The 22,395-nt window shown below is 40.2% G+C and overlaps 1 protein-coding gene across 5 annotated transcripts in view; it reads left to right on the top strand.

Moving 5' to 3' along the window:
• plce1 (phospholipase C, epsilon 1) overlaps positions 1–20,503 on the top strand; it is an 84,136-nt gene extending 63,633 nt beyond the window's left edge. The window contains exons 24-47 of one of the 5 annotated variants that reach the window (XM_085416437.1): positions 64–223; positions 331–453; positions 1,443–1,579; positions 1,665–1,903; positions 2,014–2,075; positions 2,372–2,537; positions 2,627–2,734; positions 3,104–3,220; positions 4,103–4,261; positions 4,571–4,706; positions 4,969–5,010; positions 8,199–8,317; positions 8,540–8,657; positions 10,018–10,155; positions 10,347–10,637; positions 11,006–11,169; positions 12,056–12,317; positions 12,478–12,596; positions 12,817–12,945; positions 13,033–13,230; positions 13,372–13,563; positions 13,660–13,872; positions 14,806–14,917; positions 16,826–20,503. In XM_085416437.1, the coding sequence (XP_085272563.1) occupies positions 64–223; positions 331–453; positions 1,443–1,579; positions 1,665–1,903; positions 2,014–2,075; positions 2,372–2,537; positions 2,627–2,734; positions 3,104–3,220; positions 4,103–4,261; positions 4,571–4,706; positions 4,969–5,010; positions 8,199–8,317; positions 8,540–8,657; positions 10,018–10,155; positions 10,347–10,637; positions 11,006–11,169; positions 12,056–12,317; positions 12,478–12,596; positions 12,817–12,945; positions 13,033–13,230; positions 13,372–13,563; positions 13,660–13,872; positions 14,806–14,917; positions 16,826–17,013 (3,692 nt within the window). In that variant the 3' untranslated portion in view covers positions 17,014–20,503. Of the gene's footprint in view, positions 1–63; positions 224–330; positions 454–1,442; positions 1,580–1,664; positions 1,904–2,013; positions 2,076–2,371; positions 2,538–2,626; positions 2,735–3,103; positions 3,221–4,102; positions 4,262–4,570; positions 4,707–4,968; positions 5,011–8,198; positions 8,318–8,539; positions 8,658–10,017; positions 10,156–10,346; positions 10,638–11,005; positions 11,170–12,055; positions 12,318–12,477; positions 12,597–12,816; positions 12,946–13,032; positions 13,231–13,371; positions 13,564–13,659; positions 13,873–14,805; positions 15,015–16,793 lie in introns of all 5 variants that reach the window. The other 4 variants (XM_085416439.1, XM_085416440.1, XM_085416438.1 and 1 more) reach the window with 4 other exon arrangements.
• Positions 20,504–22,395: the final 1,892 nt, after the last annotated feature.

The following is a 22,395-nucleotide window of genomic DNA, read 5'->3' as shown; positions in this document are numbered from 1 at the left end:
TCTTATAATTTTCTGTCTGTGTGACCGATCTTTATTCACACTCAACACTCTTTGGCTCCACAGAAGACAGCATCCCCGGATCACTCTCCCTCACATCCAGTAAAAGCCCCGGATTGCTATCCTCTTCCTCTTCCTCCTCCTCTTCCTCCAGCATGGCAGGGTCCAACCCGACCCGTCCGCAGTCTTCTCCAATCCTTTCGGGAAATGCTAAATCCCAGCCAGGGTATGTGAAAAATGACTGTAGCGGGGCACGTTTGACCCCACTGACGTCTAACACTTTATTTTTTCCATCCCAGCGAATATATGTTTCCTTTTCTTTGGGGCCTGCAGGGCATGGAGCAGCAGATCGTGGCACGGCCGGGGTAAAGGCTGTTTCAAAGGCTTTCAGAATCTCATGATTTCTGACAGCACAATGAGCTTCATCGAGTTTGTCGAGCTTTTCAAATCATTCAGGTAAATGATCTGATCTTGTGTTTCATACATTTCTTACATGTTTCCAAAGCAGAGGAAGAGATGTCGGCCGTGCTGGCTTCATTCAGTTCAAGTTCTGACTATTTAAATATAACTTCTGTTTTATTTAAAAATGCATTTTTCCAGCTAAGTGTAATGACTCATTGTTCACATATGCTGTATGTCATATCACATACTGCACATGCCCTGTGCAGTGCTTTTGGAGCTCAGGCCCTCTTGTTATATAACTACTGTTCTTATCAATAGTAGCTAAAGACAGTGATAAAACATATGCAATAAAAAATACCTCTCAAGGTTATCGTGCCAAGGGCATTTTCCAAGCATTCTTCATAATATTTAGCTTGCATGAATTCTTCCCCAGTCAAATGGATGGACATACATCTTTCGCCCAGACAAGCAAAGGATTGTTTTAATTTTAGCCCCTCTGCATTTCTTAGATTGCAGAGTGTCCTCTCATCTGCTGCCCTCTTGGGCAACTCTTCAAACTCTCTCTTGTAAAAGAAATTTAGAGGCAAATAAATGTATTTCTGATTGGGTGGCCGCCTCCTCCCCAGTTCAAGTGGCATGGCTGCAAAGCTGAAAATTAAAGAAGAGCTATTGTTCTGATTTACATATTTTTTCCCCTAGACTCTAGAGTAGCTTTGCATGATTCACAATTTGAATTAATCCTTATATCTTACTCTTGGAGCAACTCCCAAGTTCATCTTCTGTCTGACACAAGCTTCTCTCCCCTGACCATATTAGGGATATCCACACTTATTGACATTATACAGATAAGCCAGAGCTTTTGGCTCACAGGGATTGCTTGCGTCTACACTTACTATTTGAAACTCATGATTTGAGAATCTTCCATTGTGACGGTATATTTATAAAAAACCCTTTATATAATAATTTAATTTAATATACTAGGGGCATGGGGACATGATGTGCTGCTAAAACTGGACTCCACTCTGTAATTTGTTTTTCAACAGTATCCGAAGCAGGAAGGACCTGAAGGAGCTGTTTGACACCTTTGCTGTCCCCTGCAGTCGCTCAAGCCCAGAATCATGTCCTGTTTACACCAACCTCAGGATAGATGACAAAGACACAGGACTGCAGCCAGACCTTGGTAAAAGATCAAAGAGAAGTTACAGAAGTCAAAAACATACACACCTCTTTCTCTTTTACTCTAAATCTCTCCCTCTCCTCTGTAGATTTGCTAACTCGTAACGGGTCGGATCTCGGCCTGTTTATCCGGACCAGGCAGCAGATGTCCGACAACCAGAAGCAGATTTCAGATGCCATCGCAGCAGCCAGCATTGTGACCAACGGGACGGGGGTGGAGAACGCGTCATTAGGCGTCTTGGGACTGGCTATCCCTCAGCTCAATGACTTTTTAGTCAACTGTCAGAGAGAGAACCTGAGCTACGATGAGATTCTCAGTATTATACAAGTAAAGTCTGGATTCTTAAATTCACATTCTCAAATCATCTTCATGGTTAGGGGGAAAGATGAAGGAAGAAAAAGAAGGGAAAAGGAACTCACCAATTTTTTCTCTTGCAGAAATTTGAGCCTTCATCAAGCATGAGACAAATGGGGTGGATGTCATTTGAAGGTTTTGCAAGGTATAGAAAAATAGGAGTTATCATAGATCATTATACTTCAAAGTGCATGAAAATGTAAATGTATAGAGCACAACATAAAAGTTGTCACTGTTGTAGGAAGCCTGAGGGGGTAGCTCTTGATAAGTGCTAAACTTCTACCGACTCCCTTTTGGACTTTAAACATTTATTTACACCATAATGAGTTTGTGTATCGCTGATACAGCCTCAGTGATGCATTTTGCTTTTATATTTTATTTTTATTTTCTTTCTTTAACATGCTTCATTGCATGTTGTTGGCATCTTTCTCTTTACATCAGGTTCCTGATGGACAAGGACAACTTTGCTTCACGTAATGAGGAATCTCAGATGAATCCAGAGGAGCTGCAATACCCTCTGTCTTACTACTACATCGAGTCTTCTCATAACACCTATCTGACTGGGCACCAGCTCAAAGGAGAGTCCTCTGTTGAGCTCTACAGCCACGTAAGCCGGATCGTTTTTTAACCAAGCCCGCTGAGATTGTGCGGTTTGTTGAAAACTGCCGCTTACTTGTGAACGTCTCGTTTGCTTAGGTGCTCCTGCAAGGCTGTAGGAGCGTCGAGTTGGACTGCTGGGACGGAGACGATGGCATGCCTGTTATTTACCACGGCCACACACTCACCACTAAGATACCCTTTAAGGTTTGAAATGCACATGAATAATTTAATTCATAAAGGGGAAATAGATTGTTGGGGCATCAGTCGCTGGCTCTCTGCTTCCATACCTCATCCCATTGACTCGGTGGAAGCCTCTAGAACAAAATCTGTATCTTTAAACACAAGTGCTCTCTTATGATAGACTCAGGGGTGACGGATCCAGAGAGGAATCCCAGAAAGTCAAACGAATTGTGTCAGCGTTATTTATTTTATGTAATCTGATTTGGGGCCTACAGCTGCATCTAATTTGAAGCTGTTACCCAAAGCTGTTTGAGTTTTATTGTTACATATTTGACTTGCAGTGCTTTTATCGACAATTTCTTCCTTTTCATCTTCTCTCCCGTGGTCCTTCAGGATGTGGTGGAAGCAATTAACCGGTCTGCGTTTGTCAATTCTGATATGCCCGTCATCCTGTCCATAGAGAACCACTGCTCCCTTCCTCAGCAACGAAAGATGGCTGAAATCTTCAAGGTATGAAGGCAGCCTAGTCCTGTCTCTGTCCTTAGAGTTACTGTGTTTCTTGTGTGTCTTTAATTTAATTTTGCAGTTACTGATTAGTAAGCGAGACAGATGAGAATGCCACTGAGCAGTAAAAAACAAAAACTTCTTTTCAATTGGATTGGACATCTCATAGCGTGACTGTGAGGTAACTTATAAATTCACCCAATTAGAAGCTTCGTCTGTCTTTGTTTAAATCTCAGAGCGACACTAATTTGTGGCAGAGGGAAAAATAAACAATAATAAAATAAAAGGAACTAAAATCCTTAGTTTGGCAGCCATGCTCCTTGTTCAGCTATTCTATCCTTTATATTTAGGGAATAACGTTCCCTTTCAAGTAGGCTTGTTTGTTGTGCGACTCCACTCATTTGATTTCCTTGACCCTTGTTTTTTTTTCCAGCTGTTCTGGGCATTCAAACTGGCCAACGTCCAGACGCTTGCTTTTATGAACTTCAGGGCGCAAATGACCCTTTCATCTTCTTCTTCTTCGTCTTTTTTTTTCTAAATTATGAAGCCCACAGATATCTTGGCACGACAGCTATATCGTGGAATATCATTGTGCTTTCATCTCGCAAAACTTCCGAGCGTTTCATCCTCCTTGGAGACTGACTTCTGAGTAGCTTGATAAAGGAAATTCTTTTATCTGCAGACAGCTCTGTGCCTCAGGCCAGCTAACATCACCATGGTTTTGTTTATTTGTAATGTTGTTTTGCATGGATAAAATTACTTTATTTGTATTTGGAAGATTCTTCCGCAGCCTCTGAATTCCATCCTTTCACTTGATACTTTTCTTAGCACTCGACTTGACTTTCCTGATGGTGTGGTTTTTGTTAATTTTTTCTGTTTTTAAACTAGACTGTGTTCGGCGAACGCCTTGTGACGCGCTTCCTTTTCGAAAGCGACTTCAACGATGACCCTCATTTACCATCGCCGCTGCAGCTTCGAGGGAGGATACTGCTCAAGAACAAGAAACTCAAAGCCCATCAGGCACCGGTGGACATACTCAAGCAGAAGGTGAAGAAGAAACGCATCTTCCTCACACATTTGTGTCAGCAAAACTTGTTCAAATTTCATAAATAATATAAGAACCTTCCAGGTAGCTCCAGAGCCTTAAACATCTATCATTGTTTGTCATTAGAGTGCAGTCAAACATCAATAATGGATGGAGCTGTGCTAAAAGGTTCACCCCATCATAACTTTCAAGCAAGAAAAATGCTTATATCTACAGTATAGATGCTGTGTGCATAGGCACTTATATATATGCTTTCAAAGTAGAATTTTCTATTTTTTTTATTAGTATTTTTATTTTAACCCCTTTCCCAGGCTCACCAGCTCGCCCACATGCAAGCCCAAGCAAGCAATGGGTCTCCAGGAGTGACTTCACCCAACAATCATGCCAATGAGGAAGAGGAAGAAGAAGAAGACGACTATGATTATGATTATGAGTCTCTATCAGATGGTAATGAAACCCGCATTGTGGTGTGTGATCGGAAACGTCTAGAATTCAACTGAAGTGTGCGACTTATCAGATTTCTACATCCTTTCAGACTTAACTAGTGCACGACTTACTCATAGATTCTTGTGTTGTAAGCTTTAAATCGGTTTCTGTTCACTAGGTTTTTCTGTTTCTCTTCTTTTTAACACTTAATTCTCGTTTTATTTTGACACCCTGTTCTTACTCCCTCACCCTTCCTATTTTATCTTGCTTGTTTTCCACTTAGCTGATGGCCTCGCTGCCTCTACTGCCTCGTATGGTCTTGAAGGTAAATGCGCACCTATGATGTGCCTTTCTAAGTATTTCCTTCTGCTTTTTTTCCTTTTCTTTTACAGATTCATGCTGTTCTTCAAAAATTAACCACTGAAATTTCCCTTATTACTGTTTACCAATTGCTACATAACATACTATATTCAGTTGGGTTTTAAGACAATGTTATGATTGTTGGTGCAAATTTACAGCACTGTGCAAAAGTCTTCAGCGACCCCTCTTTTTAAAAAATATTTTGCTTCTTTTAATTTGTTAAAGTAATCTTGAGCAATAGTTCTCAGGATCTTCCAAAACTGGATGAAATTATGAACACAGAAAAATATTGTCAGATTCTGATCCACCATGTAATTTCATCTTGAGTGTCTGATCGGCAGCGACTTCATTTTTTAGCATGATAATGATCCCAAACACACTGCCTGTGCAGTAAAAGCAGGCCTAGATAGAAAAACACACCGTGGAACACCAACAGTCATGGATTGGTCTCCCCAGAGTTTACACCTCAACATGTGTGGGAGCAGTGTGGTATCATTTTGACAAAGAACATAACAAAAGGCAGAAACACCAAAGAAAAGCTTTGAATGTCCTTCAAGAAGCCTGGAGAACTATTCCTGAAAAGTACTTAGTATTTGGTATGACTACCTCTAACTTTCAAGTTTATTAGAACTGTACAAACTACATTTGTGTCTTATATAAATGGTAAATGGCCTGTATTTATATAGCGCTTTACTAGTCCCTAAGGACTCCAAAGCACTTTACACATCCAGTCATCCACCCATTCACGCACACATTCACACACTGGTGATGGCAAGCTACATTGTAGCCACAGCCACCCTGGGGCGCATTGACAGAGGCGAGGCTGCCGGACACTGGCACCACTGGGCCCTCCGACCAATATAGCGTATTTCTATTTCTATTTGCATGTTTAAAAAAATCACCCTTTTTCCCCCTGGCAAAATATAAAGAAATGATGGGTGGCTCGACACTTTTGCACTGCACTTTAGCTGCTGATCTCGTCTATTGCGGCCGAATAACTAGACACAAGGGTTGGAAAGCATTGGTATGAAACATGCGCTGCTGTGCTGCATCGCTGCTTTGGACGTACTCCTATATTTTCCTGCATTCCTGTTGTAGCTGCTAGCTTTCTTCAGATAGTGCTGTAGTGTAACCATCTTCCATGGTAACAAGCATTTCAAAATTTCACTGTTACATAATATCTGGAACCCAGGAAAAGAAATACTCCATCCAGTCCATTTGATATCAAAGAATTGTTTGACAGAAACGAGGAAGAATAATGTGGTAGTAGTGTCAGCCTGAGCGATCAGGCAAAACATTCTGCCTCAGGCACCACTGACAAATAAGGGCAGCCATCTGTAGCGCAGATATTCACTGTTCACTCGGGTACTATTCAGGTCCTGCTTTATAGTTATTTTAATTCATAGTTTTGTGAGGGATTACCTGATTATTTGAATCGGCTGTAGATTGCTAACGAAGGATGATTAGTGAGTGATCAGGAGTGTTTGTTATGATGTAGACTTGTTTTTATTGCTTGCTTGCTTGCCTCCATACTTACGCCATGTTTCCCTGGAAGCAATATCAATATGTAGCCTGTGACTAGATACTGTTTACTGCAGTACACAGAATTTTTTTCCTCAGTTGTATAGATGCAGTGCTTGGACGGGACAGCATGTTAAAAAGAGAAAAACATATTTTTTATATGTGATCAAACAATATACGGTCAGCATTATGTCTCTTTCTCCCACAAACGCATCACCTCCCTTCCTCCATCCCTCCGTACTGTATTTGTCCATGACCTCGCCAGTGGCTGGGCAGGCTCATCAGGGAAACAAAACAAAGCCATCTGGTTTCTCAGGCCCTGCGCTGCCCCTGCACTAAACAACAGACCAGGGGAAACTACCCTGTCCCAGTCCCAACACTGCTCGCTCCTAATTCCTCCACTATGCTCGTCTCAGTCACAGGAACTTACTGGTCATGGACCAATTTAAAAATCAAAAACAAACCCATCTCTCTCATCTGAACTCTTTAGATTGATTAAACCTTGCTTCTTAATACCTAGTGCCGCTGTTATGTAATTTCAGACGCTGGATGTTAAAATTGGCAAGCGAACAATTCCCGCCCCAGCCTGACGTCTTCATTTCACCATACACATTTGGCACATGCACAGGCCCCGCTAATACAAACACTTTTGAACTAAGCTGCCAACTTGCCACCCTCTCCCGATAAGTAGTGGCTCCCCTCCAGTCACCGTCTGGTCCAGCTCACTTCTCTGGCTGCTGTCTATAGCTTAAATATTCAGTGTCAGCTCCTTCTGATAAACAGTTGTTTCTTTTTGTTCTTTTTCTAAAGAAGAAGATGTCAAGAATTGAACACGTTGTCTGTGATAAAAAGCGTCTGCATTTTCAAGTTTGTTGTGGTTTTGGCTGCGATTAATGAGTAGGAGGAATGGGAAGAACTCCCCTGCTGTTGCTCCTGTTTACAGTTGAGAGACATCGCTTTAAATATTAGTAGGAAGGGGCCTTTGTGCGCTTTAGCTTCGGTGCTCCTGAACCGTGCGAGTAGTCAGCAGAGATTTACGAGGTGACGAGTTTCAGCTAAAACTAAAAATTCTTCTTTTAATTGTTCCCAGCTGTGAAGCGGGTCAGCGTGGACAGTCAGTCATCAGTATGATATAAATGCTTTTATTAAGTTTTTAATGAGTGGCCAGAATGACTTGAAACAGGTAAATCTAACGGCCACTCTGTTCTCTGAGAAAACAAGAAAAATCCTCATTTAAGTTGCTTTTGTTTTTTCAAGCAGTAGATTCCCAGATGATAAATATTCTTCTTCCCTTCTTCCCTTGCATGCTATGTCTTATTGGTGATTTAATGTACACTATATCAGGAGCAGCTCCAGTGCACAAATGTTATTTATGGATCTTTGACAGGCCAGTTTCTGCCTTAAATATACTTGCCTGCTTTGACCGATGAAAAATACGAATCTGGGATGGTGCATTTAGTATACTTTCATTATCAGAGTCCATATTGCAAGCATTAGCACAGATTTTGCTTTCTTGATTGACAGGCATAAGGCTCGCTAATTTTGGTGGCTGCTTGTTGCCGTACAGTCAGCTCGGTGTAAAGCTCAGGTGTCACTAAAACCCGTTTTTTTTGCCTGTCCTCTTCTGTATAGATAATATACTTGATGACAAGCCAGAAGGCAAGAGTTCGGCCGAGAAAGAAGAGCAACCTGCTGATGAAATACCCAAAAGGATGAAGAAAGCTGATAGCACTACACAGAGCAAAGGAAAGGTAGAGATATAAATGTACCTAATCTCAAGGAAAGTTGCCCTTCGTGCTGCTTCCTTTAAAAGAAATTCCTATAAGATTGATTATGTCAGATTACTGAAAAAGAAAGGTTCAGTTAGGTTAGGTTCAGAGTGTGGTTCAGCCTCTGATTCAGCACTACATTTACACTTATATAGTGAAATGTTAGCAGTGCTCTCCATGTCCCGTGTGTGTCTGCACCTGTAGGTGTTCGACATGGAGCTCGGCGAGGAGTTCTACCTTCCCCAGAATAAGAAGGAGAGTCGACAGATCGCCCAGGAGCTGTCCGACCTCGTCATCTACTGCCAGGCTGTGAAATTCCCTGGTAGGGATCGTTCCGTCTCTTTGCCAAACAGATCTCCCTGTTCCCTTGAATTTCATTAGAACAGACTTTTCTTTATCTTTACTATACATGCCGTCTCCTTTTATCCACCGATATTCTGCTTTCACCTCTCTCCTTTTAATTTCTAAATGCTGTGTATTTCATTTCTCTTTTTTTCTGGATCTTGTCCCACCCTAATCCACTCCCATGTTATATTTAAGAGGTCAAACCTTTCCCCGTGTTTTCAGACATCCAATATCCCTGTGTTACACTCCATTCCTATCCCACACAGGACACCCACTAAGATGATGAATCATCTTCCTCCCATGGAAAAGATACAGTTACTTAGTTTTGCTGTTATTCCCCGGACGGCACAACAACACAAGTTATTTTACGCCGGACAGTAAGAAATTGTTTTGCGGATGTCCTGATGGATGAGTACAGTTCAAATTCGAACCCAGGGTCTTCGTCGTGTCATGTCATGTCGCCCTTGTAGCTCTCATGCACTTTCATTGCCTTGCAATAAGTAGAAAGTGAGAAATGCTTGAGTTGGCTTCAAATTTCTTTTTCTTTCCTTTTAAAAAAAAATGTGCTTATAAAACATCTTATCTCGCCCGTTTACGGGAATCTGCCCTGATTGCATGCTTGCATTTATCTCGAAAAGATTTCTCTTTGTCCCTTAAACATCAACCTCTTATCGCCTCTTCCCTCGAGCGTCCTCTTCTGTTTGTCTCCTCTTTTCTTTAACTGACATCTGCCCTTATAAACTTGCCTGTGTTTCCACTGGTATTCTGTTTGTTTACCGTTTCCAGGGACCCGAGATATGAGAAAGAGGCAGTAGGGCAAGTGGTCCAATTCGGACAGGCAGCAGACTGGTTGCAGCTTTGTGTAGTCGGGAGTGATTTTTAGCTGAACGGGCCACTTATGTACAAGTGTCTGAATCAATTTAAAAACACTCACCATTCATAAAATGAAAAGGGCATTTCTCATCTGAAGTATTTTCAGAAGGGAGACTAGAGTACTGTTGCTAAATAAGAAGTAGGACAACATCATTTGCATGCTATTCCTCTCCACTGATAGATGATTAATTTCATGGCCTTAATGGCAAACAACTTTTGAGTTGCTTTACAGAACATGAAGCCCAAAATATAGATTATAAAACACCTTTTTATGGCAGATGTAAGTTTTCAAATTAAATTCCCTTCAAGTGAATACTGAAAGAAAATGGCTCTGATATGTTTTGGTTTTTTCAAGCAAATTACGATTAAGAAGAGACTCTTGGGATACTTGTGGTGTCTCTAGTCTGTCTGCCTTTCATTAATGACTCGTCTCTTCTGTCTGCTTCCTCTGTGTGGGAACCCAGGCCTTTCTACTTTGTCTCCGGCTGGCTCTAGCAGGGGGAAGGACCGAGGAAAGAGCAGGAAGTCCATATTTGGCACGGCTCCTTCTCGCAGCAGTGCAACAGGGGAGGTCACGACCCAGAGCCGCACCCCTGGGAAAGGTGAGCCTGGCCCGAGGAACTCGGCGTTAGCAGAGGTTTATGTGTGCGGGTGCATATGGGAAACATGAAACACGATGTAAAACTGCCAAAGTTTTTAGTTAATGCTGTTTTATCCTAACTTAAATCATGTAGGACCCACATCACTTAATGGAGAAGTTTTCATGGCCTTTAAAAGTGTCTCTGTCCCTCAGGTGGTTCGGAGCGACTCAGCTGGGAGGAGCAGCAAACGTCTCCTGTCCTCAACCCCTCCACCTCACTCAGCGCCATCATCCGCACACCAAAGTGTTACCACATCTCCTCCGTCAACGAGAACGCCGCCAAGCGCCTGTGCCGCCGTTACTCTCAAAAGCTCATCCAGCACACGGAGTGCCAGCTGCTCAGAACCTACCCGGCGGCCACCAGGATCGACTCAACCAACCCCAACCCTCTGCTTTTCTGGCAGCATGGCATCCAGTTGGTGGCACTCAATTATCAGACTGATGGTGAGCGTATGTCTGTATGAAGGGCCGTTCACTTCTGACAAACAGCACTTCAGAATTTAATATAACACTGTAATAGCCAGAGGATGATAAAGAAGAAATGACAGTTTTATCATTTTATTGCAGCCCTTTTCTTTTTTTCTTTTTTTTTTTACAGCGGTGAAAAAAAAAATTCATATTAGGTTTGGTGAGACTTTTCGTGCATGCTCTCACTTAAACGTGGATGTTTTGTTTAAAGGAAAATCTCTTGTCTTCTACAACAGCAAATAGACAAGAACGATTTCAAATTGTCAAACAACTGACAGTATCCAAACGACGTAGCGCTCTTTATGACCCGTTTTAGAAAAACGTACTCTCTGTATCCTCCCCAGACCTGCCCATGCAGTTGAACACGGCGCTATTTGAGGCCAACGGTGGATGTGGCTACGTACTGAAGCCGGCAGTGTTATGGGACCGTAGCTGTCCACTTTATCAGCAGTTCTGTCCGATGGAGCGGGATGTGGAGAAAATGAGCCCTGCTGTCTACTCCCTCACAGTGAGTTAGGAAGAATGTCCTCTTCACCCTTCAGCCCTGAACTTTGCTCGACATTACATGCCACAGCTACGTGTTAGAGCTCAAACACCTGACATAGTCATATCCAACATTAAACAGTCTTGTCAGCTGCCTAGTACAAATGCAGACAGGTCTCGGTAGCAGGTAGTCGTCAGGTGAGCACACAGCAAGCGAGTGAGTGTCATGCCCACTCAGGTGGACCCACATCTGAAGCTACTGAAGCCTAAAGCCTACATGTGAGTTCAACTGAGGACCTGATAATGGCTGAATTTCCAGTTTGCATTTTAAGTATTCATAAATATTCCATAAATAAATCCATATGAATTTGTTACATCCTTTTCAATCTTCATCTACTGTATATGGTGCAGTTTTTGAACTCTCTAGGCCTTTAAAACTTAAAACTCACCGACATACCTGCATATTTGCAGTGCATTAAGGTGCTCAATATATTAATAATATAATGAGTATAAATATGCTAAGATGCTTAAGGGTTTGCCACTGAAGTTACATTTTTACAAAACTGTTAAATGAAGTAAAATTAATATCAGTGCACATTTTGATGGTATATCTTTACATACTGTTTGTGGGTCTCATACAGGTTTGTTATAACTCAAAAAAGGCTTAATCTTAATAATTGGTAGATTTTTATTTTACTGCTTTTAATTACAATAAAGTCAAAGTAATTTGTATATATATTTGTTATCTTAAATGATATCATACACATTGAAATGTTTAGTTTGTGTGTGTGTATATTGGAGAATTAGGTAACTTTAAGAAATGGTAAAAGAACGTTAAATACATTTTTATATTCTTGGGTCGTCTAATAGTCTTTAACGATATGACACCTCCGCTGCTCTTTTCTGCTCAGATTGTGTCCGGGCAGAACGTTTGTCCCAGTAACAGTGCCGGCAGCCCCTGCATCGAGCTGGATGTTCTGGGCATGCCCATCGACAGCTGCCACTTCCGTACCAAACCGATCCACCGCAACACCCTCAACCCCATGTGGAACGAACACTTTCAGTTCACTGTGCATTTTGAAGAGATGTGTTTCCTGCGATTTGCCGTGGTGGAGAACAACAGTTCCCAGACCACAGCTCAGAGGACTCTCCCACTTAAAGCCCTCAAACCAGGTACAAATACCAGATAATGTACATCTGATAAAACTTTGTCTCCAGGCTGTAGATGGGACTTTTATACACCAATAAAAATATGATGTAATCAGTCTATTTCAAACCACTAAAAGGTTTTCAAGACCGTTTAATTTTTTGTTTTTATGTGTTTGTGTTGTAGGTTACAGACATGTACAGTTGAGAACACAGCACAACGAGTCTCTTGAAGTCTCCAGCTTATTTATCTACAGCCACAGAACAGAGGAAGGTCCAGCAGGGGGCGCTACTGCCTCATCTTTGGTAAGATTTATTCAGGTTTGCTGCTTTTAAGAAAAACTGTAGATCAGATTCGACTTCTTCGTGTTACTGTAATTTTAAGAAACTTCTTTAAGGCGCACTAAATAATGCTTTGCAATCCAAATAAATTCAGAGAAAGTGGAGAAAGTAAGAGGGAGCATCTGGCATTCAGTGTGTTTTTATAATGACCTGCTGCCTTACATCTCTCTGACTCTCAAAACAGCTGTTCAGTTCTGAGGAGAAGCATGCGTCCCAGCAGCACAGGGTGACGGTGCACTGCGCTCCCGGTCCTGAACCCTTCACTGTTTTCTGTGTTACTGAGCAGACCACCGCCAAACAGCTGCTGGACGTGGTCAGTGCTGTAGAATCTGTAGAGCATTTATAAAGGCTGCAGTCACGGGAGTCACACACTTTTAAGCTTTATCTCTCTTCTCTACAGGTTGTGGGGTCAGCGGGAAACCCATCCGAATACTTTTTGTGTGAGGAGAAGGTTCCCCTGTTGAAGGAACGCAGCGAGGTGAAGCGCTGCCCGCAGCACCGAGCTCTAGCACCTGAGGAGGAGGTGGTCAGGGTGGTGTCCAGCTGGAACACTGAGGAGGGATATGTGAGGAGACTGTGCCTCAAAACTAGAGAGGAGGTACACATGTTTAGTATATGCAGTTAGAGTAATAAGCGGTTTCTCAAAAGCTTTTGTGAAGGCTATTTTGCAGACTCTGGCTCCCCCTTGTGGTTGTGTCATGCACTGTTTGACTGTTACTGTTGCTTTTAATTGCTGCAGAACTTGAATGAGAAGAACACGGTGGTGGAGGGAGAGGAGGAGGTGACTGTGGCAGGCAGAGAAGGAGGTGGAGGAGGAGGAGGAGGGGAGGATGATATGTTCTTTGTCCAGGTCCATGAAGTTTCACCCGAACAGCCTCACACTGTCATCAAAGCTCCACGCTACAGCACGGCTCAGGATATCATACAGCAGGTGAGTCCAGGAAAAACAAACACATTATATAAACAAGCATGAGTCACAGCAGAAAGCACATCCTAATATTTTCAATTTTCTTTGTTTTTTGGCCAGACTCTGTCAAAGGCTAAGTATTCCTACAGTATCCTCGCTAACCCCAATCCATGCGACTACGTGTTGATGGAGGAAGTGACCAAGGACGTCGGCTCTAAGAAGTCCTCGTCCACCAAGCCTCTTCAGCGAGTGCTGCTGGATCACGAGTGTGTCTACCAAGCTCAGAGCCGCTGGCGGGGCGCGGGAAAGTTTATTCTTAAACTCAAAGAGCAGGTAGCTCTGAGCACGACGACCAATTTCTAGTCCTAGAGACTCTTTAGGTTTTTTTCTTAGTTTTATTTAATATTTATGTTTATTGTAGCAATACTTTTAAAGAACATTTTTGTTTTTTTGCTTTCCTTGTGCACATCCACAAAGGAGACCGTTTTATATGTGCAACTTTGCTCTCAGCCACCATCTTTCTAACATGCTGTTCTTTCTGGGGATGCAGCGATACATCGGGCGAACATCTATATTGGTGATAACAGCCTTGTTGTATCAGCCAATAGGATGACCAATATAACTCAACTGATATTTATCTGCTGAGTTGCATCCTTTTTAATAGTGATGAAGAGCCAGAAGGCCAAATGGGTGTTAAAAAACATCAGTATGAGTGTTGGCCCAGAGTTTGATAATCGCTGCATGCCTAGTTCCTGCTCAGTACGCTGTTACTTGCTCACCAATGTGTTTTAGCATGCTTAATTGTCTACATGAAATAACCCGTTCCTGTGACCTTTATTTCCCAAATCTTTCATCTGTTTTGTGCTTTTGTGATTTCCTTTGTAGTGTTTTCCATCTGCTTTGTTACTAATATGCTTATGTAACTCTATGCTCTGTACATTTTAATGCTTTTAGCGTTTTATCTATTTGTCATCGTTTTGCGCTCGATTTTTGTTTGTTTTGTTTTTTTCTCGCTCTGACAGCCTGGAAATAATGTGTTTAAATGTCCTGCCTTGCTAAATAAAGGTCTAATGCCTCTGTAAGCTCTATTTGTTTAAGTTTTTTCGTCTGTCTTGAGACAAAATGTGATCTGAAGAAATAGAAAAAAGTAAAGGGGATCATGTACATTGGTGTTTTCTCAGCTCTTATGAGTCTGCTCAGGCTTTATTGGCACATTTCTTATGCTGTAAATGCATCTGTTTTACACGGATTCACTTCTGTTTCCAGGTGGTGAGGGAGGACAAAAAGAAAGTCATTTCCTTTGCCAGTGAGCTCAAGAAGCTGACTAGTCGCAGCCGCAGCATGACAACTGGCAGCGGAGTGGATGGCCCTGCCCAGAGTAAGGATGATAGAGCTGCATGCTGTGTGGCTCTGACAGAGCTCCAGGAGTGAGGCTCACACTCTGCCTGCCGTGTTTGCATGGAAAAGCAACAGAGGTACCGTATGTCATCTCTAACCTCTAACATTCGAGAAGTAGAACTCAGTGTGAGTGGGAAAAATTGCCACTATTTTTGAAAAGTACAAGCAGAGTTTGGATGGGATAGATTTAAAATTGTTGATGGATTATAGGTGTCATGTAAGTACAATGCAAAAACCAAACAAAAATATGGTAGCTCTCAGGGTGATCGACCTTTCTTTTAAAGTGCCTTACACTCTTCTTATTATTATAGTTTTTTTAAAGTCTCCCAATTGAGATTTTGGATGATACTTATTTTTTTTTAATGTTTTAATCTTTCAAAAGTTTTATGGAAAATTAAAGTCATGATAATAATAATGATAATGATAATAATAAAAAAACAGGCTATTTATTAACTCCAAATCTGCTCCAGGCTGCAGGATCTTCTGACTCACGTCTCCAAAGTGATCTGCAGAGTTTTTGTTCAAAAAAAGAAATAAAGTGAAAATGAATGGAAGCATATTCATTTTTAATCTAACTCCACCATTAAAACTCTAAGTGTAAGTTGTGTTTTTATCCTGTGTCGAGCTTCTTCTTGTACCTGAACCTGAACAAATTTAACGTGAAATTGAGGCTAATAAATGAATAAAAAATAAATAAAATCCCTGCAATAAATAGAAACATTACAGTGTATACACTCACTGGATGTACTTCGTCTGCTGCACCAGACACTAGACTGGCTATTGTGTTATCATTATGAGGAAGATGAATGCTGTGGTAGCCTGTACCTGTCAGGTTTAGTCTCACAGAGGCATCATCAAAATGCAAACGCCGCTCATAACTGTGGCAGTCTGCATTGCAGTGATAGGTAATTACATTTCTGATAGGTTGATCACCTGTCATCGTGTGATGACGTCACTGTTTCTGACAATGACGCCCAGTGTGTATTCTTGACATTTAACAAATGTCTGGAACTTTTTTTCCCCCCTTCATAAAACAATTGCAGTGCCCTTTTGAAATCTTTTGTCATTCAGATCCTGTCTTCTTCTTCTTCTTACCTACTTTTGCAGGCTTATTGCTGGATTCATTAGCAGTTTATCATCACAGCTAGGTTAGCAGATGTGTGTTAAAACAGCAGAAATGTGTGTTAAAACAGCAGAAATGTGTATTTCATGACCCAAATGAGAGGCTATGCATGAGAGAACTACAGAAACGTGATCAAATATTGCTCAACAGGGCAACACAGTCATTCTCCTTCATTTAGGATTGCGTTTTTAACGTCATTGCTGTTTTCTCATTGGGACTGAACCCTCTCATACTTCATTCTAAAAGTAGTAACAATACTCCCCTTGTAAGGACTTTGAAGTAAATTAATCCTAATTACAGACTATGCTACAAAGAAGGGTCATACAGTACAAGGCTAAGTGGCAATTGTCACCATCGGTCAGCTGTAGAAGACGTGTTTAATCAGCACCCTCAATTGCGACTTTCAATTTAAAACAGATTTAAAAAAGTAGCCCTGAAGAAGCAAAACCATGTGACAAATGTGCAGGTGATGCACAATAATATGCTAACTGGAACGCAGAAAAAGATTTGTATTTGTGCTTGTGGTCATTTTTGCAGTTTACTTCAAAGTCTGTTGTTTTAAAACCCCTTACAGTCTAATATTGAAACGGCAGCCATTTTTCACATTTTTAACAGAAGATCACTTTGCGGTGTAGCAACAATTCATTGTGGTTGTGTTATTAACAAGTGTTGTGTTGTGTCTTTCTTTAAACTCTTTTTTTTTTTTTTTTTTTAACTAAATATTGAAAAACAGAAACATGAAAATAGATCCTATTTCCTCTTCAGGGTACCTGTCTGCAGCTGCAGGTCTGAGGGCATGGGTGACAGAGGGCAGGGTGGGGGCTGGAAGGTTCCTACAGGCCTCCTCCAACTCTTTCAGAGAGGAGCTCCTATCTGTCCACCTTCCCACCTCTTCTCTGACCCCTTCAGCCTGGAAGCTTTACCTCCTCAGGAACTGGAAGACCCACAAATGAGTTCTAGACACAGAGAGACTTGCATTGACTACTTCTTAACTTGGAGAATTTCTCTTTTCACAAGGTGTTTTCAGTGATGGTCTCGTGCATTGTCGGGTTCTGAGATTCCCTCCTGTCAAAGTCTTGAAGGAATCCAATCCTACCCTGTGTTAAATGAGCAAGTGAAGGACAGGATTCAGTCCAGGCTCTGTTACTGGGTTAGGTGACAGGTAATGAGCCCCTTTTGCTTGGGAGGAGATTGGCGAGCCCACCCGCTGTCATCCAAGTCATCCACGAGGACTGTGATGGTCGTGGGCTGGTAGCTCAGCTCCTCTTGGGGCAGCTGTTTTTATTGAAGTCCGCTGGGACATGAAATGGCAAACTGTCCCTCATATTTCAAATAAATAAGAGAGGATAAAAAAGATTCCTGTGTCACATACAGAGAATAATTCTGGCTTTGATGGTTGCTAAATTGCCATTGGATTTATTGAAATAGTAAAACACAAAGTATTTGGAGTATTTATTTTCCCTTTTCAAGGACTATTAAATCTCCACAAGTGACTACACGCCTTGTGCACTAGCATAATTGTTTGAATAAATCTTTTGTACAGTATGTTTAAAACAAAGAAGTAAAATCCACACTTGCTAGTAAATGTTAAAATGGACGAAGAGATGTAGGAGATTGTTGCTTCCTCAGGTATGGGCTCATTTGGTTGAGGGCATTGTGAAGGAGGCTGACAAGCTGGCTTGTTTGGTTCTTTCCCTACTGTTCCAGTTTCACAGTACTGTAAGAGCACATTTTGGGGCAGTGCAGATGAGCAAAGCTCACAGAAAGACGCAGCAAATGTGAGGATAAAGAATCGGAGGCTTCTATTCTATTTAAATGTCGTAAAAATGGAAGCAGTTTATCGGACACTACCGTATTTGCCCTAAATAGTCGATATATGAGGAGCGTTTTAAGGCAGTGTAGGCACACACTATTATATTCTGCAAATGCAAATGTGGAGCAACTTCTCACTGTTTTGGTAAAGTTGTCTTGTGTCGGTTTAAAATGTTGCAACACTGCCTCCAACATTTGATGATTTTGTGGCTGTATCTCTGAGGATGATCTGCTTTGTTTTACAGAGTATCTTATTGCTCACATCATTGTGCACAAATATCAACCATATCTCACCTTGTCAGCCAAACTGAGCAGCTTAAAAAGTTAAAAATGTTTATATATGAATATATATACATTACTATATATATATTTAAAATGTAATTTAAACATGGGGTATTGCTTTTTAATAGTGTGAATACAATGCGATCACCAGAACTGTTTGTTAACCTTTTTTGTGCAACAGTAAGCTTTCTGAATATTTACATTGTTAAATGCAAAACTGGTGGAGCCCAAAACATAGTTACAAATTTAGTCAGACAGTCATTACTTCAGAGATTGTTCAAATATGGACATTTCCTCTGTTGGACCTAATTGAGTATTTCCTGCAAATTCCTACATTATTTTATTGGTGCAATGATGGTTGTAGTGCTAAGATCCTTTGGAGAGCATCCCGGTCTTCTTCAAACAATGTTTTGCACTTTTCGTTTTCCTTTTGGTGTCGTCATCAATGTTTTTGTGTTACTGTCTAATTAGTGACAGCGACTTGATTGTTATGGTTAGAACTGCTTCTGTCTTGTTATGTCGTTGTATTTATTACTTTCAATTTCAGCCCAGTCACAAATTTAGTTTTAAAGAAAGCACAAGTACATTTTGGGGGAGTTTTTTGTCAGACTTATAGGTATGTATTCCGTGTTCCCCAACAGAATTGAATGTTCGTAATGCAATTGATTGGTTTTTCTTTATTTATTGGTCTGGACTTACTGTCCTTGATTTTAAGAGCAGCATCTTTATAGATATTTAATGTAAGTAATGACTAGATTTTTTTTTCTTTCTTCTGCACATCTAAATCTACATTCAAAATTCATTTGGTGCCACTTTTCTCTCTTTTAATTAGCGACATTTCAATATTTTAGGACTAATAGTAACTTTTTATTTTACTTCCTCCCATTTGGTTAATGACGTTACCAAATATACATTAAAAAATAATAACATTAAGATGTAAAACGACATGATACATCTTGATTATTACCCAAAAAGGAGCCGTGACACAAAATCAAGTCCATCATCAAGACTCAAGAACACAGACCTGCTGTATTAGGGTTATTTTATTTCTCCATTTAAAATTTTCACTCAGAAAAATCACTTTTGAGTCTCTTTATTGAAAGCTGTTTCAATTCATTCCTGCTTACTCAGCTTTAGGCTTATTATAAATCCTGCTTTTATAAAAATGGAATCATTTTTTTTTACCAATATTCCAGAATACTAAAAATTTAACAAACTAGAATTATTTGTTTAAAGAAGCTTAAAAACCTTTCAAAAAACGCTTAATGCCAAGTAATGAGTTATAGTTTTAGTGCAATAGTGAAGATCTGTTATTCTTCATCTTTTTAATACCTACAAACGACTGACATGTTCCACTTTAACTCATACTTTCAACTTGTGACCATCAATTAATGGGTTAAATTTGACCTGATTAATATTAATCACATGCATGGATTATGTTTTGTTGGGAGTAAGGGAGTAGGGTGGGACCTAAGGCTTATGATATTTAAGGTAGATGAGACTGTGATCCCAGAAACCACAACTCTATATCGGTGATAATTAAGCTGCAATCCTTTAATCCAGTCAGGCTTTTGTTACTCTAACTGTTTCTAATTTAAACTTTGGATAAAAAAAAAAGCCATTACGCGAAGCAAAACCTAATCTTTCACGAAATGGTCATTACAACTACATGCCTGGATGAAAGCGATATCAGCTCTAATAAGCGTGTGAAATCCACAGTGATTCCACACAGGAAGGGACATTTTCAGTTTTAAATCTGAGTTATAACACCACCACATCTTGTTTCCTTTTTTTCTCTAACCTCTAGACCTCGTTTCTGAATGTAACTGTTCTTAACCTGAGACAAATGTGTGTTTGAAGTTATTTATTTGAATGTGAAGCCCTGGTTGGCATTTGTGTTGTTTATGCGTAAGTTCCTGTAAGTAGTTATTAGTGTTTGTTTATTTATTTCAGTATGTGAGAGGGTGAACTCTACTGCCCTGACTTTACTCAAACGTATTTAGATATGTAAAGAAATATTTTACTGTAAAATATTTAGTGTATTATTCATACTTATGGCATGTTATTCTGCAGTATGCAGCAGCATTTTATTTTCCATAACTGTGGACTAAATCTGACAATTTGAGACTTTATTTTACATTTTGGTGTATTCATTATATCCACGTGTATGCTGTCAAGCTATGTTTTGATTGTTAGCACTTTCCATAAGTGGTCCACTATACACTTTAACATCCGCTCTCTGTGTTATGCCATGACTGTCAAGTGAACATTTGTCTATTTACTTGAATTTACTTTAAATGGATGGTAATCGGTGGATTTTATTTTTTGTCATATGAATCACAATAAAAATGGGAAATACTTTGATCTCTTTCTTATGTCCAGAGGAGGGCATATCCAGGATTTCTAGAAACTGTTATGCATTTTGAGATTGATAAGACCACGTGGCAATTTTCCACTTGATTGTAGTCCATCTTCAATGACCATGGATGGACACATGTCCGGATCTTATTTATCTTATTTATTTTCTAATTTTCTCGTTGAATGGTAGAGATTTAGAGTTTCTAATCTGAGTTTGCAGAGGATGGTCCAAAAAACGGAAAATATCCAATGAGCAGCAGTTCTTTGAGCAAAAATGTGTTTTTGATGCCAAAGGTTAGAAAAAACGTGGCCGGACTGCTTGGAGTACCACTTGTAACTCTATGCAGAAGAGCATCTCTGAATGTTAGGGCAGCAGAAGACCACACTGGGTACTAGCTAACAACAGGAAACGGAGTACAGTTCACATAGGCTCAGTGAAAGTGAACAATAGAAGATTGAGAAAATGTTACCTGATGTACTAAGTCTTAATTTCTGCTTTGACATTCAGTTTAGAATTTGGAATAAACAACATGAAAGCATGGATCCATCCAATCTTGTATCAGTGCTTCAGCCTGCTGGTGGTGATGTAATGATGTGAGTAATATTTCCTAATATTCCCTTAGTAGGAATAACCTACCTGAGCATTGTTGCTGACCACATCCATCTTTTTATGACCCCAGTGTGCCCATCTGTCCGACTGTGTGATGCTATCGTGTCAATATGGACTAAGGATTCCAGCACCTTGTTTAATCCATACCATGAAGAATTAAAGCAGATTTGATAGAAAACAGGGTCCAACCCAATAATGGCAAAGTGTACAAAATAAAATGGCCTGTGAGAGTTTAAAGCCAGCTTCTTTGTAACCTGTCAGAGATGTTTTGAGCATTTTATAATTAAGCAAACATGATGACTCACTTTGTTTTGGGGATGAAATGTTCTGTCTCACAATGTTCCAGCTACTAATCAAATCTCTGGTTGCTCTGTCAGAGCTTAATAAGCCACGTTCAGCCTGTCTTCTCCAGTAAAACAGTGGCCTCCGGAATCGGTGAAAATTTTAACAATCAATTTTGTTGAATCAGTGTTAGCTGCTCAGATGTGCCCTTCCTTCCAGAAACTGTTTAAAATATGACTCTGGTACACTCCACTAATTCCAGGTAATAAGGAGCACACAGTTTCAAATATCACCACCCGTACTGCACCCTCTGTTGATTTCCTTAATGCAAAATTATGTGGTCATCCAATTAAAGGTGAAAGTTTTAAACCCCGGTAATTCTGGAGCTTAATGATCCCAGTCTTTCAAGACTTCAAATAAAACTGTATGCAGTTCACAATTAAAAAGTTTCCTCCAGCCTTATTGTGAGCAACTTTGATAAAGGAGAGGGCTTCATGTGCAAAGTTAAGCAGATTTCCTATGGTAGTGTGGAATTATAATTAAAAGGAATCTCTTCTTTCAGTATCTTCTGATCAATATCGGTTTAAATGAAATTTAATTAACTATTAATGGCGCAGAAGAAGTTTTTTTTTGTTCATGAAATTAAAGCTTTGGTTTTACACTTTTGGCAATATATGCCTTCTTGCAAGAGAAGATCAATAAGAGAAAGGCATGAAGACTGGAAACTGCATCCATGAACTTTAGTAATTAGCATTTTTCTTTTAATTAATTTATAAAATATGTGAAATTGAGAAGTTTGGGACAAAGCTGTAACCTTCTTTTTTTTACTGCTGCTAAGCAGGAAGGAGGCATATCGGTCTTTTTTCATATTTATTAGACAGGTGTTTAAGTGATATTGATCTTGTTTAAGCAAGAATAAAATTAACTCTTATTTTAAGTCCTTTTTTCAAGGGGTCATTTTAAATAAAATCATTAAAAACTCTTTAAAGTA

This window comes from Rhamphochromis longiceps, linkage group LG8 (genome assembly GCF_057381845.1).
Source record: "Rhamphochromis longiceps isolate RC_006_pf linkage group LG8, R_longiceps_female_GT1.1, whole genome shotgun sequence".
NCBI classification, from domain to species: Eukaryota; Metazoa; Chordata; class Actinopteri; order Cichliformes; family Cichlidae; genus Rhamphochromis; species Rhamphochromis longiceps.
The sequence above is the reverse complement of the archived record's forward strand: the minus strand, read 5'-3'. Positions and strand labels throughout refer to the sequence as shown.